The 17,433-nt window shown below is 34.1% G+C and overlaps 2 protein-coding genes across 2 annotated transcripts; both read right to left on the bottom strand.

Moving 5' to 3' along the window:
• Nucleotides 1-8,601: 8,601 nt before the first annotated feature.
• LOC110627908 (caffeoyl-CoA O-methyltransferase) lies at nucleotides 8,602-10,688 on the bottom strand. The gene is made up of 6 exons (XM_021774295.2): nucleotides 10,460-10,688; nucleotides 10,181-10,246; nucleotides 10,022-10,101; nucleotides 9,801-9,945; nucleotides 9,583-9,714; nucleotides 8,602-9,056 (listed from the first exon to the last, which is right to left on the bottom strand). Exons 1-6 carry the CDS (start codon nucleotides 10,535-10,537, stop codon nucleotides 8,763-8,765), a joined length of 795 nt encoding a protein of 264 aa, XP_021629987.1. The 5' UTR covers nucleotides 10,538-10,688; the 3' UTR covers nucleotides 8,602-8,762.
• A 3,854-nt stretch (nucleotides 10,689-14,542) lies between these two features.
• LOC110627779 (mitochondrial import receptor subunit TOM7-1) lies at nucleotides 14,543-15,035 on the bottom strand. Its single transcript, XM_021774141.2, has one exon. It carries the CDS (start codon nucleotides 14,944-14,946, stop codon nucleotides 14,722-14,724), a length of 225 nt encoding a protein of 74 aa, XP_021629833.1. The 5' UTR covers nucleotides 14,947-15,035; the 3' UTR covers nucleotides 14,543-14,721.
• Between the last annotated feature and the right edge of the window lie 2,398 nt (nucleotides 15,036-17,433).

Here is a 17,433-nt window from a genome sequence, read left to right as displayed (position 1 = left end):
GTATAGTAAAGAAGAAGAAAGGCGGGCAAGGATCAGAGTGCGCAACAAAAGCGTAGAATAGTTCAGAAACATAGAGAAGCATGCCCATTATCTACTAAGTGTTGTAGATTTTAAGAGAACACGGCATAGAGGCCAAGTTCTGTAATATGAGTTCGATTTCAGGGCATGTCTGTGTGAATCGTGATGTGTCACAATACGATTTCTGCAGTAGGTAGAGAGTTGAAGCTATAGGCAAGTCATCTAGCATTTCCTTAGAGTTATTGCTCCTCTGACCGGGTCGAGTAAAGAAAAGCAAAGATTAGTGTAACCAGAGTAGTGTGAATAAAGCTGAGACGAGCCAAAGAGAAAGGAAAGTCAGTAGTCAGATGAAAGAATCAAGTCAGTTGTGTACTGGCAGAAGTGATAAACAGTCAGTGTAGAGTGTGGACACAGATTAAGCAGTTAAGAGTCAGCAGAGTCAGGTAGTTATTGTATACGACCCGAGAGTGTTTACTCCAGTACTATTTGTGTCTCTTCTCAAAGGAAGGTGTTAGGCTTTCCTTAATTGCTTGTTTACATGTGTGTTTGTTGTGTGAACATTCGAGGACGAATGTTCTTAAAGGGGGGAAGAATGTAATACCCGACTAGATTCAGACATCGGAATTCCTACCGTCCGGTGGAATGCGAGGATGTTAGCGGTTTCTACAAGGGTAAGAGAAAGGTTTTCTAAAAGGTTTTCGAGTGTTTTCGAGTGTTTTAACGGTTTAGAATGGAAATGGATTGAGTTTTGAAGAGAAAAGGCCAAGGAGGCATTTTGCCATGTTCGGCCGCCGAAGGTAATGTTCGGCCGCCAAAAATGCCCTAGATTCGGCCCCCGAAAGTCTGAATTCGGCCGCCGAACGTTGCATGGTTTTGCATGCGATTCGGCTGCCGAAGCTGAGGCGATTGTTCATCTATAAAGGGCACCGAGTCCAGAAAAAAAGGAGGAGGATTCTTCTCTCTTTCTGGCCTAGGTGAGTTCTTGATCTCCTTGGATTGTTTTCATAGTTTTTCATCACATCTTTCAACGTTAAACAAGTTTTAAGAAAGTTTTATGTGTTTTTGAGGAGTGTGAAAGCTTGGAGAAGTTGGGAGCTTGGATCTCCATATCTAGTTTGGATCACACCAGCCTTTGTTCTTCAAGAGGTAAGTGGAGATCCTTGGTTTTTATACTGTTTTCTATGAGGTTTATGAAGGGAAAAGGGAGTTTATGCATGAGTTTGCATGGTTGTGCATATTAGGGTTTATGGACCCTTTATGCTTTATGTTTGCTTGCTGAGCTTGTTTGTTGGAGTTTAAGTTGTCTTAAGCTCTTATATGCTTGTTGTTTTGAGATATGGCTGAGTTAGAGAGGTTGGATGCATGTTGGGAAGGATTGGAAGGTGTGGGAGGCGTGTTTATGCACGAAGCTGAGTTCTTGATGAACTCAGGTTCGGCAGCCGAAGGAGGATTCGGCCGCCGAACATGCCCGACTTTCGTCTCTGGAGGAGACATTCAGCTGCCGAAGGTGCTGCCGAAGGTGTCCTGTCCAACCTTCCTTTGCTTGTTTTGCATGCATGTTTTGAGGTGTTCTAGAAGGGTTTTGGGGCGTTGTTTATCAGTTGCATAGCGTATGTTTGGTGCCTCATTTGCGTCCTCCATTGTAGGATTGGACCCGAGGAACCGAGGGGTTTAGCAGTAATAGTTGTTTCAGAGTTAAAGGTAGCCCAGAGTTAGCCAAGCATTGGCTACAGGTGAGTGGAACTAAACTTGATATTTTCATTGCGACATGACACGTTTCTAGCATGATCCATGCATCATAAAATGCCATGTTATGTATTAGGTTGTGGTGCATTAGAATTCACGAATATGATGCATTGCATAAGATGTTGTTCCTGTGGATGAATGTTGGATGATCCTTAGCCCTTGATATGAGATCAGAGATTATGAGTTGAGATATGGCATGAGGTAGCCATACCAGGTCGCTCCTGGATAGTCCAGGTCGCTCCTGGTACTATGAGTTAGACAAACAGCCTATCAGATCAGAGATTAGAGAAGTCCAGGTGATGACCTAGTCTCCTTGGCACAGTGGGACATGTTATGATATGAGTCAGATAAGAGAAGTCCAAGTGATGACCTAGTCTCCTTGGCACAGCAGGACATATTATGACATGTAGTAGAGGGCTATTGGTGACAAATTCATCCGTGAGATGCTATGTTTGTGATGTGATGCATTCCATGAGAGCATGTAATGAATGACTTGTTTTATTGTTCCTCCTCACTAGGCTATAGAGCTCATCCCACTCCCTTAACCCCATTTTTGCAGGTTCCGAGATAGCTATGGGAAGTCAGAGTCAACAAGAATAAAGAAAGCTATGCATGAATGTATGTTTGTAATAGCGTAGTGGACATGATGTAACTAAGAGATTAGTTATAATGTAATGTATAGATATTGTAACAGCCCGAAAACCGAACTGCTACCTGCACTAGGATCCAGATCGACTTAAGGTCGCCGGGACCCGTAGTAAGCCTGCTATACTGTCTGTGTACCTGTGAAATCCCATACTTCTATCAAACCATTAAAACTTTTCTTTCCTCCAGGGCTTAACCTGTGCATGCACTATATCTCTGCTATTTTATCCCCACTCAAGGTGGATATAACTCATCATATTAAGCCTGGTTTTCTCATCAATATGACCAAGAAAAAGAAACATACATAATCTGATCATGTGTCTACAACAAGGGATTACAACACTTCTCAGTCAAGCACAAGTCTATACATGGTACATTATCTCTTTACATATACATGTCCACACTAGCTATTACAAACTATATACTCTTCCTGTACCCTGCTGACTTCCCTCTGAACTCTGAACCTGCACAACTGGAGTTAGGGGAGAGGGATAAGCTACTATAGCCCAGTGAGTAGAACAGGATAAAGAACAGGTGATAAAACATGCTCTCATGAAAGGTATCACATCACAAGTAATCACATCATCTCAGTATGGACGGATCAACACTCCCTCTATCTGGGTACTGCATCTCATCTGGGGTACCGAAGTACCATGTGCCTGGTCCCCTTAGGGCTGTTCCAGGTCTTTGTGCCTGGTCCCCGTAGGGCTGTTCCAGGTCTTTCCTTCGAGGGCTATTGAATCCGTACTATGTCCATACAGTCATAGAAACAATGTACAAGGAGCAATGCCAAGTACAAGGATAAATGCAATGCATCATATTCGTGTACACTAATGCACTCACCCTATAGCATATTCATGATGCATGAAGTATGATAAAATATGCATTTCTCATATGCAAACATTACATTCAGTTCCACTCACCTCGGGTTGACTCTGAACTGACTCGGCAGGTTCTGAAACTGGACTCACTGCTGACCTCCCTGATTCCTCTGGTCCGTACCTACACAGGTGGACTCAAATGAGGGACCAAACTAACTCACGAACATCTCTACGAAACTCCCCAAAAACCCTCTACAAGATCCCCTAACAAGCACATAAAAACATGCAAAAGAAAGCTGGACAGGGCACTTTCAGCGGCAGGTTCGGCGGCCGAAACCCCTCTCTAGAGACGAAACTCATGCATGTTCGGCGGCACCTTCGGCGGCCGAAAGTCTCATCCAGAGACGAAACTCAACCTTCGGCGGAACTTTCGGCGGCCGAACCTTGCCTCCAGAGACGAAAGTCCCAAGTTTCGGGGGCAAGCTTTGGCAGCCGAAACTGCCTCCACAAGGGGTTCGGCGGCCGAACCTGGTTTTGTCCGTTGGGCAGAACCCTGCTCTGTTTCATGCAAACCTTACCCAAAACGTACCCAACATGCATCTCAACTACTCCCAACTAGCACATACCAGAAAACATGCATAAAAGAGGTCCAAAACTAGCCTAAAACCTCACAAAACACATCAAACAACACTGAACATGCTTGAACATATACATCTCCCAAAAACCTCACCTAAACCTAATCATACATACTACCCATCAAACTTCCATAAAACCTTTAAAAATCAGCAAAGAAGTTCAGGATCCACCCTTACCTCCTGAAGAACTTGAGGATGAGTGATCCTAACATGGAGATATGAAGAAAACCTCTTCCAAAGCTCCAAACTTCCAAACTTGCTAGTTTTGCTGAAAACCTTCAAAACACACCAAAACTCTTAAAACCCTTGAAAGATTTGGTGAAACACATGGAAAACATGAAAGTCAACTTGGGAGAGCAGCGAACTCACCTCTGGCTGCAAGTGGAGGAGAAATAGCCTCCTTCCACCGACCTTTGGCTCTTAAATAGGTGGCTGGCCAGACCACCTTCGGCAGCCGAACGTGAATCCGAAACCATGCAATGTTCGGCGGCCGAAAGTGACCTTCGGCGGCCAAACCTTTGCATTTCTCCCTTATTCAAAACTCATTTCCTTTCACACTTAAAAACATGCAAAACCTCTTTAAAACACATCGGAAAACATATGTCTTACCCTTCTCGAGGGTTTCGACACCCGATATTCCACCAGACGACAGGAATTCCGAGGCCGGACTCGAGCCGGGTATTACAGATATGTACTGTCATGTACTGGATAGACTTGTGCTTTCCCTAATGTCTTTGCTTTAGTGTGATGTATGATTAATCCCTTGTACATGAATCCTGTTTTACGTTTCTTAATGAGAAATGTGTGTATCAGGCTTAATGTATGGCTTTGATGAGATACTAGTGGATTGTGTGATAGATTAAAAGGGTTTTAATCCCTTGACCCACAGCAGATAGTAGTCACTGGTATAGGCCCTGAGGGCCATTTTAGATTGGTATATCTGAGTAGCAGTAGTTAAGCCTGGAGAGTTTTACAGGATTGTTGAGTATCTTTGATCATGTATGGGATTTATCAGGTACACAGAGCGTATAGTCGGCTTGCTACGGGTCCCGGCGGCCTTAAGCCGATCTGGATCCTAGTGCCAGTGATGGTTCGGGCCGTTACATAGGGGTACCGGTTTTCGGGCTGTTACAACCACTGTTGGGAAATCCCGAGATAATTGCAACCCAAAGGCGCAGCGAAAAAATAAAATTTCTCTGATTTCCTTTCTCAGAATCCGAGTGCTTCGTTTAATTTACAAGAAGAATATGAGACTAACCTGTTAATCTCGTTGAGAAGATACAATGTTGGACTGATGGTGCTACCTTTTCAAACGAACACCCTCTATGGTATCCACACGAACGTCTTCTATCCTTCTAGAGTGCTAGCTCTCTCAAAGATGGATAGATTATGTGCTCCACAATCTGCAATCTTTTAGACTGAGTTTTCTCAAAAACACATCCCTTCCACAATTCGTAGAAGGGGTATTTATATGTTTCAGTCTTTTGTTTTCACACAAATCCTTTTTCTAAAAGGAGTTGTGTTTTTCCCACAACTCTTTTTCCTAAAAGGAGTTGTATTTTTCCCACAACTCCTTTTCCTAAAAGGAGTTGTGTTCATAACCAACTATCACAATCTCGCAGATACTCAAATATCTTATGTGATAGAGTTCTTTATCTGTAACACTTATAGATAGACTACAGATCTTTTAAATATTATTATCTCATAATAATAAATGATTAATAATAATAACACTTATTATTATTAATTATATTAATAATTAATATTAATAATAATAACACTTTATTATTATTAATTATATTAATGGGCTTTGGGCTTTTAGCCCATTAATATGACATAGCACATCAACAACGTTCTTTTGTGTGTGATCCAATAGACTCACATTAATTGGCCATAGGCCCAGTCCCACAAGGCTCATAAGTTATAAGTGGCCTCTAGCAAAACATTATGACTACCCAACTAATATGAGGATCAATAGTCCGATAAAGCCTAATAGAATATGAATTAATCCCTTTGTCACACGATATCTAGTTTGAACATAAGTCATGGTCAATGTCAAACTTATAATGTTCAAACTTATGATTTCTCGATCTCTAAGTAGACTGATAAATTCAAATGATATTGATCACACTATCAATTCATTTGAGTATGGCCATGCATTTCTCAGTCTCACTTATCGAGGGACCCAGAAGATATCTCTCTCATAGAGAGGGACAAATCCTATCTTGATTGTTCATTATCCTCTACATAATTTATATTATATTCAATCATAACCTTTATGATTGTCCGATTAAAGACAACGTTTAGTTATGTCAAAACATAATAGTCCTTATGTTGGAAACTATGACAATCTCAAGTTAAAGGATTAAAACATAAATACTTTGAGATTCACTTATGACAATGACCCATGTAGTGATCTCAATGCGGGTCCATTTAATACTTTGTTCTCTAACAAGTATTTATGATTATTGAATTATATCAACATATATATAATCATCTCATGCAATCAATAATCATACCAGTTATATTTTATTATTATCAATATAATAACAGTATCCCTAACTAATATAACAAAATCCTCTGAATCATCCAGATCCACCATTTTATCATCAATATTTAAGCCCTTCAAAATACTATCACGAAGTGAACACATCGTCTCCAGTCCCACTTACACTCCCTCATTCGATGAAAACTTATGCTTAACATTTTATGGCCCAATCGCCATAACTTAAATCAAAGGGAGCTCTAGGTCCATTAAGAGAGTTTTCTGCCAATGCAACATAAATTTATATATATGTAGGTTATCTTTACTCCAATTGCCATATCAAAATAAGAAAAATTTTGATATTTTAGAAATGATCATTAACAAATATTTAAGTTTGATTTTAATATAATGACTAATTTTTTTAACTTGATTAAATGTGAAGACTAAATTATTATTTAATTTAAACTAAACACTAATATATGAGTTATAAATAAAAAAAAACTTGTGTAAATTATTATTATTATTATTATTATTATTATTATTATTATTATTATTATTATTATTTTGATACACAACTTAGACAAACATGCTCTAAAATAAAGATATTCAATAATTTTGTATGAGATACATTTAATTATCTAATTTTACTCTTGAACACATTATAAAGTAGAAAAATTATACAATATCATTACGATACCAGCTAAAAATTCTGAATTGATGTAGCAATTCAATAAAGTAAAGACATTCATATAAATTAAGTTAATTTTTTTTATAAAAAAATATTAGTTAATTATTTTTTTAAGATTTATTTACTGACAGAACATATTAATTGATTTGTCATTACTATAAAAGATTGTTATATAAAATCATAGTAATAGTGTACAATTTCACCATAGAGTAGTTTTGCTCTACATAACATATTAAATGATCAACTAATTTTGCGGCATATAATAATCGCATCACCAAAAGAGCTAACAAAACTCGATCCTTGATCGCCAGCCATTGCCTTGACTTGATGAACTCAGAAGACGAGTCATCCAACCTCTACAAGCTTAAGGAGAAACAATTGGCACCTGTTCATTCCTTTTCTTGTATTGATGTTTTTGCTTAAGAGTTTTCCTACGCTCCCAAACAGGGCCCTAGCTCTAATCCTTTCTTTAACACCAAGATATTTCTTTGACTCTCCCAATCTCTTTCCTCCCCATTTATATTCTCCCATAGTAGATCCTTTTTTGTGTAAATGCTTAGATGTAAGCTTCGTTTTTATGATTAAAAGCAAGCTTCTTTTTTTTTAGGTTTCATTTATTTCGCAAAACAAATTTTTTTAAAAAATATTTTTTATATATTATAGCGTTTAAAATATTTAAAAATTTTAATTAACAGACAATATTTTTTTAATTAAAAAAAATAAGTCATTTTAAAAAAAAATAGTGTTAGTTTTTGAAAAAAAAAATTATTTTTTATATATTAAGATTTTTATATATAAATTTTTTAATAAATTTTATTTTTTAAATTAAAATTAAATAATAAAAAATAAAAAAAATAAATTAGATAGTTGAAACTAGCAGTACAAAGAACTTATCCTAAAACACAAATGAGAATGGTATTACTCTGTGGCAACCAATCTCACAATTTTTAACTCCTACGGAGACAATGGAGATTCTTGCTGGATCATGTCCACCCTTAGGTGGAAATAATATCCATCAACTCAGAGGATAATGATGCGTGTATATGTTAGTTTTTTTAGATTGAAATTTAAAAATAAAATTTAAAATCTTTTAAATTTATTTAAATACACTTATCACCGTATTAAAATTATAAGTGCGCGTATGTCTATTGTTATTAATTAATATTGATGAATATATTTATCACCGGTCTAAATATATTTATTATCAAATTAAATCTATAAATATATTTGTGTGTATAATTATTGACTAACATTGATAATATAAGGTCAAAATTCAATGCGGAGATTATAATTTAGAAAATTAATTAATCTTTTTGAAGGTACTTTTATTAATAAAAAATTAATTAACAATAAATTGATGCTTATTAATATTTATCAAATTATCGATTTATTTAATGAATTTAAAATTTAAATATTTAAATATTTAATTATTATATAAATTTTAAATAAAAATTAATTTATGAATTTTATTAAGTATGAAAGCCTTAACTATATCTTATATTTAAAAATTAAACCTGACATGTATTATAGTATTATATTTTTCGGTTTAAGTGGATAATAATATTTGAAAAATTAGAAATTTGGCATCCTTAGTTTATTTTTGTGAAAATAATTATTTGACAGAACTTCGAAATACATATTTAATTATCGGGCGGGTTACTAACCCTAGACCCGTTAATTCATGAAGTGGCTGTGTAGTGGATAAAAAGCCTATCTTAAAATGATCAGCTAATGCGGCGGCATAAAGTAAACCCATCACCGACAGGGAATTGACAAATTTCGACCCTTGGATCGGCAGCCACGGCCTTGTTGAACTCCAACACATAATCCAAGTAGGCTCTGATAGATTTTGGCAGGGGCGCATCAGGAGGTGCCACCACAGAACCACCCCACAAGGTGTTGTCGTAGCCGATGATTCCTCCGACCTTCACAAGTTCAATGTTCCTCTCGTGGTAGTTGAGGTAATTGTCTTTGTCAGCATCCACGAAGATAAAATCAAACGTCTCATGGTATTTTCCCTGAAATTTGTAAATTTCAAGTCACAATTGAATCTAGTAAATATTATCTCCAATAAGAAAAATAGTAAATATTATCTGGATTAATTTTCGTAAATGATTTAAAAATTCTAATGTAAATCATACTCCAACTCTCAAAGTGTAATTAATAAATTAATTTTTATACTTTTTAAAATTAAACATTTTAATTTCTTTTATAATCAATCTATTTAAATTCTAATTTCATTTATTTTTTATTATTTAAGGCATGAAAATAATATTTTTATTATTCTCTTTAAAATTAAAAATATTAAAAAATTAGAGTTCTTAATTTTACTCATCTGCCCTTTTTTCTCTATTAAAATTTAAAAATTTTAATTTTTTATTTTTCATTTAAAAAATACTTTAAATCTTTAATATTTTTGTTTACATTTAATTATATTTATATAAAGAAATTTATATATTTAATTTTAAAAATATAAAAATTTATATATTAATTATATTAAAATTTAAAAATTAAAGTGTGATTTACCCAAAAATTATAACTTACATCTTGGATCAATTGATCAAGAACAGGAAGAGCAGGGCCTTCTCTGAAGTCAATCTTGTGAGCAACACCAGCTTTTTCAATCACAGGCAGACCCAATTCATAGTTTTCACGATTGATATCCATGGCCATTATCTAAAACATTTTAGCACTGAATATTGTTAAGTATCGGCCTCCTGTACTCAGCCTGGAATTCTTGGGATGAAGATGAAAAACCTTACCTTGCCATCATGAGGAAGAGCAAGAGCAGTGGCAAGAAGAGAGTAGCCAGTGTAAACACCAATCTCCATAGTGTTCTTGGCATTGATGAGCTTAATAAGCAAGTTCAAAAATTGCCCTCCATCAGCTGGAGTGCTCACTACGTGCCTGTTTAATTGTTTAAAAGAAGTTCAAACTTGCCAAACATGGAAAAAGAAACATATGGGTATTTGAAATTTCTCACCATGGATGATTTGCTGTCAATTCTCGAAGCTCTTTCAACGGTTGAGGCTCCCTAGGATACACACTAGTTTCAAGTATATACTGCAGAACACAAAAACAATAAAATAAAAGCATAATCTGACTAAGCTAGCACTGTCAATGAGTTTAATGCAATGCTTGCCTCATAAAGAGCATCACTCTGTAAGATACACTTGCGCTCTAGTTCAGGGTCAGTTTCCAAAATATCCTGCAAGACAATAAATAAATAAACACTAGCATTAGTTGTTACTTGAGAACAGATATCGTGCAAGATTTGCAACTGTGATCATGGATATAATCTGCTGCAGTGATCAAAACCAATCTAATCTGCTGCCAAGATTATTGCTGCTACCGAAATCATTGCTACTTGATCCAATAAAAGCTAGAGGAGTGAGAGAAGAAGAAAGCTTGAAGTGCTTGCCTTGTAAATGGCAGGACTCTGTTGAAGGTTTTGGTGGCCACTTTGGTGTTCTTGTCGCTGTTTCAGTGCTGAATCCATTTTTGGTAGATGCTAATTTCTTATTTTGGTTTCTCTCTGATAAGGGATTTGATCACATAACTTTGCCCTATTCATTTATGGAGTATGTTAGGTAAGAGAATATGGCATATGTCCATCCAAAAACTAAACGTCAGAAGCATACAATAGAAAATTATAGAAAATTCTGAAGGGAGATTGGCCAAAACCAGTACTTTACCAACTCTTTTATTTTATTTGATTTCTTTTTTTTTTTTACTTTTTGGCCATTGCATTAATCAATACCTAATTTGCTGGAAAGGCCTAGTTGCTATCTGGATAGCTAGAATTGTTTTTGTCATTTTAAGTTACGAATTACTATTATTATTCTCTGAAATTTTAGAGTTATATAATTATTATTATTATTATTATTATTATTATTATTATTATTATTATTATTATTATTATTATTATTATTATTATTATTAAATTCCTGTATATTTTAAAATTGCATTGAATTACCCTCGTAGAAAATTTATAGGGTAGAAGTTGTAAGCCAATAAAAATAGGAAAAATTACTCAAATTTTTTAATTTTAAAAAAATTTACTAGTGTCATTTTTCTAAAATCACTAAATAAAAATGTTTAATAATATTTTATATATTTTTATAAAATTGAAAAATTTTTTTATTTCTTCTGTTTCTTAAATCAACTAAAGGGAAAACTTTTCCTAAACTTTGTATGCATGTTTTTATTACTGAAAAACAAAATTAAAGAGAAAATGATATTACGGTAGCCCATTGACCAAATTGTAGCCGTCGGTCGCTAAAATTGGCATAATTAAATAGATTATTAAATAACGAAAAATGACAAAGAGGACCAAAGGAGAAGAGCAACAGAACATATCTTAACAATTCTAGATAGTTTCATTTTCATCATTAGATTAAGATAATATTTCTCTCTCTTACATAATAGGATTTCTATGTTTTGTTACAGTGTAGGAATATTGAACCAAGTCCTGCAAGGGAAAGTTCAAACTAGAACACATATTTCGCTACAATTTCTTTTTTTATTGAGAAAAAAAAATTACTATCCAGTTTTTTCAAAATTTTGGAAATTAATCAATTTTTAGTCAAAATCATGAATATTTTCTATTTAATTAAAAAACCTTTAGCAATTAACTAGGGAAAGGATGTTATAAAATTATAAGCAGGGTTGAACTATACAAAAAGTTCTTGGTTGAGATTTTTATTATGTTGATATGTGTGATGCTGGGAACCTTCAACCCCTAGCTCTGGGAGAAGTTGTAGATTGATAGACCGGTACCGAAGCGAAAATAGGCTCTTGCTAGCTGATTTAAGGTTATGATAGACAGAAACTATCATAACATCAAATTTGTTGTCCAACAGAAATCGCATTGAGCCTAAAAGCTTGGCTGTGAGAGATGCTTATGACTCTTCTTTCGATTGTGTTGCAAGGAATTTTTTACCTCTCTTTCAATAACTCAATCTTGGATTATTTGGTTTTGGAAACTGGACCCTGCATTGTTGTGCCTTTTGGCGTCTAGGATGTCTCTCTTGACATGCAAGATAAAGCTTTATTTCTTGAGCTTGTATTTACTTGATTGATCTTATTTCCTTTGGCCTAACAGGCCTAAAAGATGTAGTATATTCTTTTGTGCTCCTATGCAATTAAAATTGCAGTTAAAAAAGTGTTTTGGATTTTGCAACTATTACATTATTCAATCATCAAATCCATTTAGGGCAATCATCTATGAGAAAAAAAAAATATTTAGGGCAATCATCAAATCTATACAATAAAAGATGTTTTGAATTCTCAAACTCTATTTCGTCAGAAAAGGCTGCAATAGCAGGGAAGCAAATAGGAATTGATGGTAAAAAAGAAAAAATATACAGATGATGACAAAATATTATGCAAAGTTTCAAATCATCTCTTTTCTTCAACTACAGAAAGTCTCTAATCATTCTTGTCTCAGCCTCCATATCGGACTACGAATAGAGCCGTGAACTTAATTTTGAAGCCTCCAAAAAAAAGTAAATTTAACTTTTTTCTTTCGACATCAAAACTAAGATTTCAACTTTAGATTTTAACTTTTTTCCAATCCTTCAATGGAGCAAATATATACTTAATAAGGGCAAGAACCAATTCAGTGCGAATAGAAATTAATCTCAACCTAATGGGTTAAATATATCTATGATGGTGACAAAAATACAAAACCATCCAATTTTGTTTTTGACCAAGTGTCCATGAAACGACTTATTTGATTCAATGGAGCAACTTGTCCAACAAAACCAAATGCATACACGCCTTCCGAACTTGAGGCAGCCATTAGATTTGATGCTTTCCATTCTTTCCCCATAAAAGATTGAGGTTTCGATTTGCGATTAGCTGTGAAGGGTAGTTGAAGAACTATAGCCTCGCTTGTTAAATTCTGAAATGGAAGGCCAATCTTTCGTGGTCAAATCAAGATGTGGGGCTTCTTGCTTCGCTACTCAGCAATATAAAAATAAATTTTTAAGAAAATATACATACGAGTAAGAAAACTACATATAGAGAATAATAGATTTCAATAGTGGATGTTGACCATGGGGCCAGGCAAGGTGAGGCAAAATGACACCCGCAACATTGATGCAAATAAATAGATAAGTTGGAAAATCACGTAATAAACCAACTGATCACCATGGAGAATTTTACTTCGGTCAACCCATTTTAAACATAAAATCTGTTCTCTCACAGAGAGCCAAGTGTGGGAAAATGGGAAGGAGATTTGACAAATATGCAAATACAAAATACGCATATGCTAGCCATACAATCAAAGAAGAGAATTGCTTCAGCAGCCTAGCTGATTCCTCGAGAAAAACTGTCAGAGCAGCGACTGTTTTGTTTATACATCATTGAAATGTTCCAAAATGAGAACCCAAAATGGCAACATGACAAAAACTGATCAGTGTAGAAGCACCAAAGCTTCAATAGCAAAGTCTTCATGGAGCATAATTATTAATGTTCATTTAATTACCAAGAATAACAGAAAAATAATACACTTCATGCGAAAAGAAAAGGAAAAATTGCAGTGCTATACTGCCTAATGCCATTGCCGCAGTACCCCCTAGTTGAAAAGGTTAGCAGAAAAACAGTAACTTTTGGATCTGCACGCTTCAATTTCACCTTAAATTATGAGTTTTTATAGTGTCTTATAAGAAGCACATACATCAATCCAGCAAGAATATCATTTGATCAATTTATAAGGGCATGGGTTTGAAACTATATTTATCTAAAATCTACACATTAAAGAAAAGACAAGCAGTGAACGAAAATTAAATAAGATTTTGGAGATGTACTACTAGCAGAACTCCATAGAAGGCGATTAAAGATTATGAATCAAGCAAAGAAATAATGGCAGGAAGCTGTGGAACAAAGACATGTAAAGAACTTTACAACTAAATCCACGATGATTTGAACAAGTTTAGCAGCTCTAGAATTTTTTATTAGTTAGCCTAAACCAAGCTAACTGATGGGTAGGAATCCATACAGCCAAGAGCCAACCCCAATATTGAGGTATAGTCAGTCGAGTTGTCTACAAATCAAATTTGCAATATATATAATCATGGCCAACCAAAATGAAATAACCAACCAAACAGCTAAGGGAGGTGATAGATAGCCAAACCCATGTTTTTTTTTTTTGTGTCCTTTCCCATTGATAACAGAATGCTTAGGTCGCGACCATCACAGAGAACTAATCGAACAAATACACTGGTCTAGATTATCTTAGAATAACGGCCTTCATTCAGCTAATGCCGATTCAACAATAAAACTAATTTCCTAAACCACACGGCGACGCATAAAATTGAATTTAAAAGGGAAAAAAAATCCATTCCCAGAGTGAGAGCTAAAGAACATGCTTATGAGTTGTGGCATAAATCCTAAACTGCTAATGTAAGTTCCAAGGAATTAAAACCAAAACCCTAATCAGCTGATCAGTAATGCAATTACAGATACTCTATTTTATTAAAATAAAAATTCAAAAGGCATAGATAAGAACATCTTCAGATATTATACTAATTAATTCATCCATAAACTTAAATAAAATGCATAAATTTCACACATCTAAACCAAATAAAAGACCTCAGTCGATCGACCTAGATTCGACAAATAGGCATCGACCCAAAAAAAGAAGGCAAACCACCACGATGTGGTATGCAAGCTATTGAATCAGACTGGAGTTAGGAGCTGGTAGAGCTGAGGCTTAGGCTCGGAGTTCATGCCAATGATGATGACTAGAGGAATGAATCCATAGTGTGTGATGACTTTAGCCTTCTTCAAGGCCCAATTGCTCCACTCCTTCAAGTTCTCCGCGGTTGATTTCTCATCCATGCTCTTTGATCCCTTTCCGCCGCTGCTCTTGCCTTTGCTCTTAAGCGAAACCCTAGACGCCATTGTTTTCTCTCTGTTTTTCCGGAGATCGAGTACTTAAAACCCTAATCTTTCGGTCTTATTGTCGAGCCAGAGTCGGAGCGACACAGGGTGGGATGTTAATTAGGAATTAACGATTGTAGTGCTGGACAAACCAGCAAATGGGAAGGCCCACGGCCGAAAATTTAAAATTTAGGCCCATTTTCTCTTTTTTAGAATTTGATGTTTAACTTGTCAAAAAAAATAATAGACTGAATTTAATTATTAATAAAATTTCATTTAATGCTAATAGAGTAACTTCTAAAATCACACATTCGAATTCGAAGCAAATTTTAATTTGTATGGTATATTGTGATATTGGGAAAGTAGTTCCAACCTGCACACAGTGAACGCCATAGTGCAATCCAATTGAATTTTGTATTGTTTACTTTTAAGGGCAGGATCTTTTAATAGCATAATTATTTGATCTTCCCATATTTTCTCCTAATTATAATTTCATTAATATCTATAAATTTCTATATCAATAATCTTTTTCCTCAGTTTGGAATGGCTAATTTTGATTGAATTCAACAAAAAATGAATCCTTTTTTGTAATTCTTATGTTTGACAAAGCTACCGATGTAAGAATCTAATTCTATTCAATTCTATTCAATTCTTGTGATAATTTATTTTGAATTAAAATTGATTTTTTTTTAAAATTGTCAAGCTTTTACTAAAATGATTTCCCATTATGCAAAAATATTTCTGATGGAATAAAGAATACAAAAATTGATTAAGATAGCATAGCAAAAGAAAGCTATTGAGCATTATAGATGGTTTATGTATGAAGTTAGAAAGGAAAAGACAAAGAACATTTCAGTGGCGGACATTATTCTTTAAAAATAGCAAAAGGCTTGGAACAATGATGAATATAAATGTGAAAAGACACTACAAAATCGAAAGAGAAACTCTGGTGGATCAGGTAGTGAAGTATCTAGGTATTGTTATGGATTTATTTCATAGTTTACTCATATGGAAAGGATGGTAAAAAACTAATTATGTTAGTAACTTTATATCAAATAAATATATTTACTGATTTTAATTTATTTACATTTATTCAGCACAAGAGGCTTGGACGACAATCAATATCACATTAGCTGTTTGAGGTGACATAAAAAAAAAAGGGTACAGATGAATTCATAGATGCATGATCTAAAACTATACATGTAAGCAATTTAATACAATATGTTTAATTTATTAATATACTTATTATAATTAATGAATAGTCTATTTTTTATTATTATTTTTATAATTTTAAATATTACTATAGAGGTCTTACTATATAGTATGCAAGCAGAGCACTTCTTGCAGTTAAAGGACAATGCATCACAATCAGCAAAGGGGTCAAATGAGCCAACTCACGTGGATGAGATTCATTTGTGTTATGAGGAAATTGATGGGTATAAGAAAAGGTGGATATATGGATTAGGTTCACAAGCATCTGCATATTTCTATTTAAAATTATCCACGTCTGGATCTTACTCTCCAGCACCACAGAAAGAATAAATTCAGAATGATTATGAAAACTTGAGGCAGTATATTGAGCGTATTGAGACTGAAAATAATATCTTATAGACAGACTCTGTATTTGTAAACTTTATTTCTCAACGGGATGCATTACATTAGGATTAGTCAAGTGCTCATGCAACAAATATTTCATAGACTCTGTATAGTGTAATAGCTCATCCATCGAGTCATTCTCAGCATGCCTCAGATGAAGATGGATCAAACGAGAATATCGATGATCTTTGCTGATTATTTACAGGTAATCTTGTTCTATACATTTTGAGTTACTACTTATTTTAACTTTTACTATAGAAATATACTTTTAATTATACATTTTATTTTGTGGTTAGATTATTTATGTTCAATTTTAACTATTAAATTGTCATTTTTGATTTATGGTAATTAAATGCATTGGATTTTGTTGTTGAGAATATTATATTGTGTATTTAACATATTGGTTTTGTGATATTTATTATTATTTTGGATCAATGACATAAAATTATAAATAAAAATGCAAACCGAAAATCTATTTATAAAATTACAAGCAAATTTACAAACAAACATTCTATTGCATTTATAAATGGATCAAATATAATGTGATTTGACAACGAATATTTTTTTATATTTACAAACAGACAAATCATTTGAATTATAAACGTAATTACAAACAAAATTAATCGTTTGTATCATTAATAGATTTACAAATAGATTATTTATTTGATTCATAAACATACTTTGCAAATGGATTAATTGTTTGTATTACAAACTGATACAGAGCAATTAACCTTGGATTTTACTGTAGATTTAGATCGGATTTAACTTTTCCTATCAACATCCATTGGAAGCCCACTATAGCTTCTCAGAAATGAAATTTTGAGATACACGACTTTCAAAAATATGACATGGACTATAGGTTTATCACAAAGTTCGATACGAAAATTTTATTATTTAGAGAGTCAATTTTGT

This window comes from Manihot esculenta, chromosome 12, assembly GCF_001659605.2.
Source record: "Manihot esculenta cultivar AM560-2 chromosome 12, M.esculenta_v8, whole genome shotgun sequence".
Lineage (NCBI taxonomy): Eukaryota > Viridiplantae > Streptophyta > Magnoliopsida > Malpighiales > Euphorbiaceae > Manihot > Manihot esculenta.
Note: the sequence above shows the minus strand (reverse complement) of the source record. Positions and strands in the feature narration are given on the sequence as shown.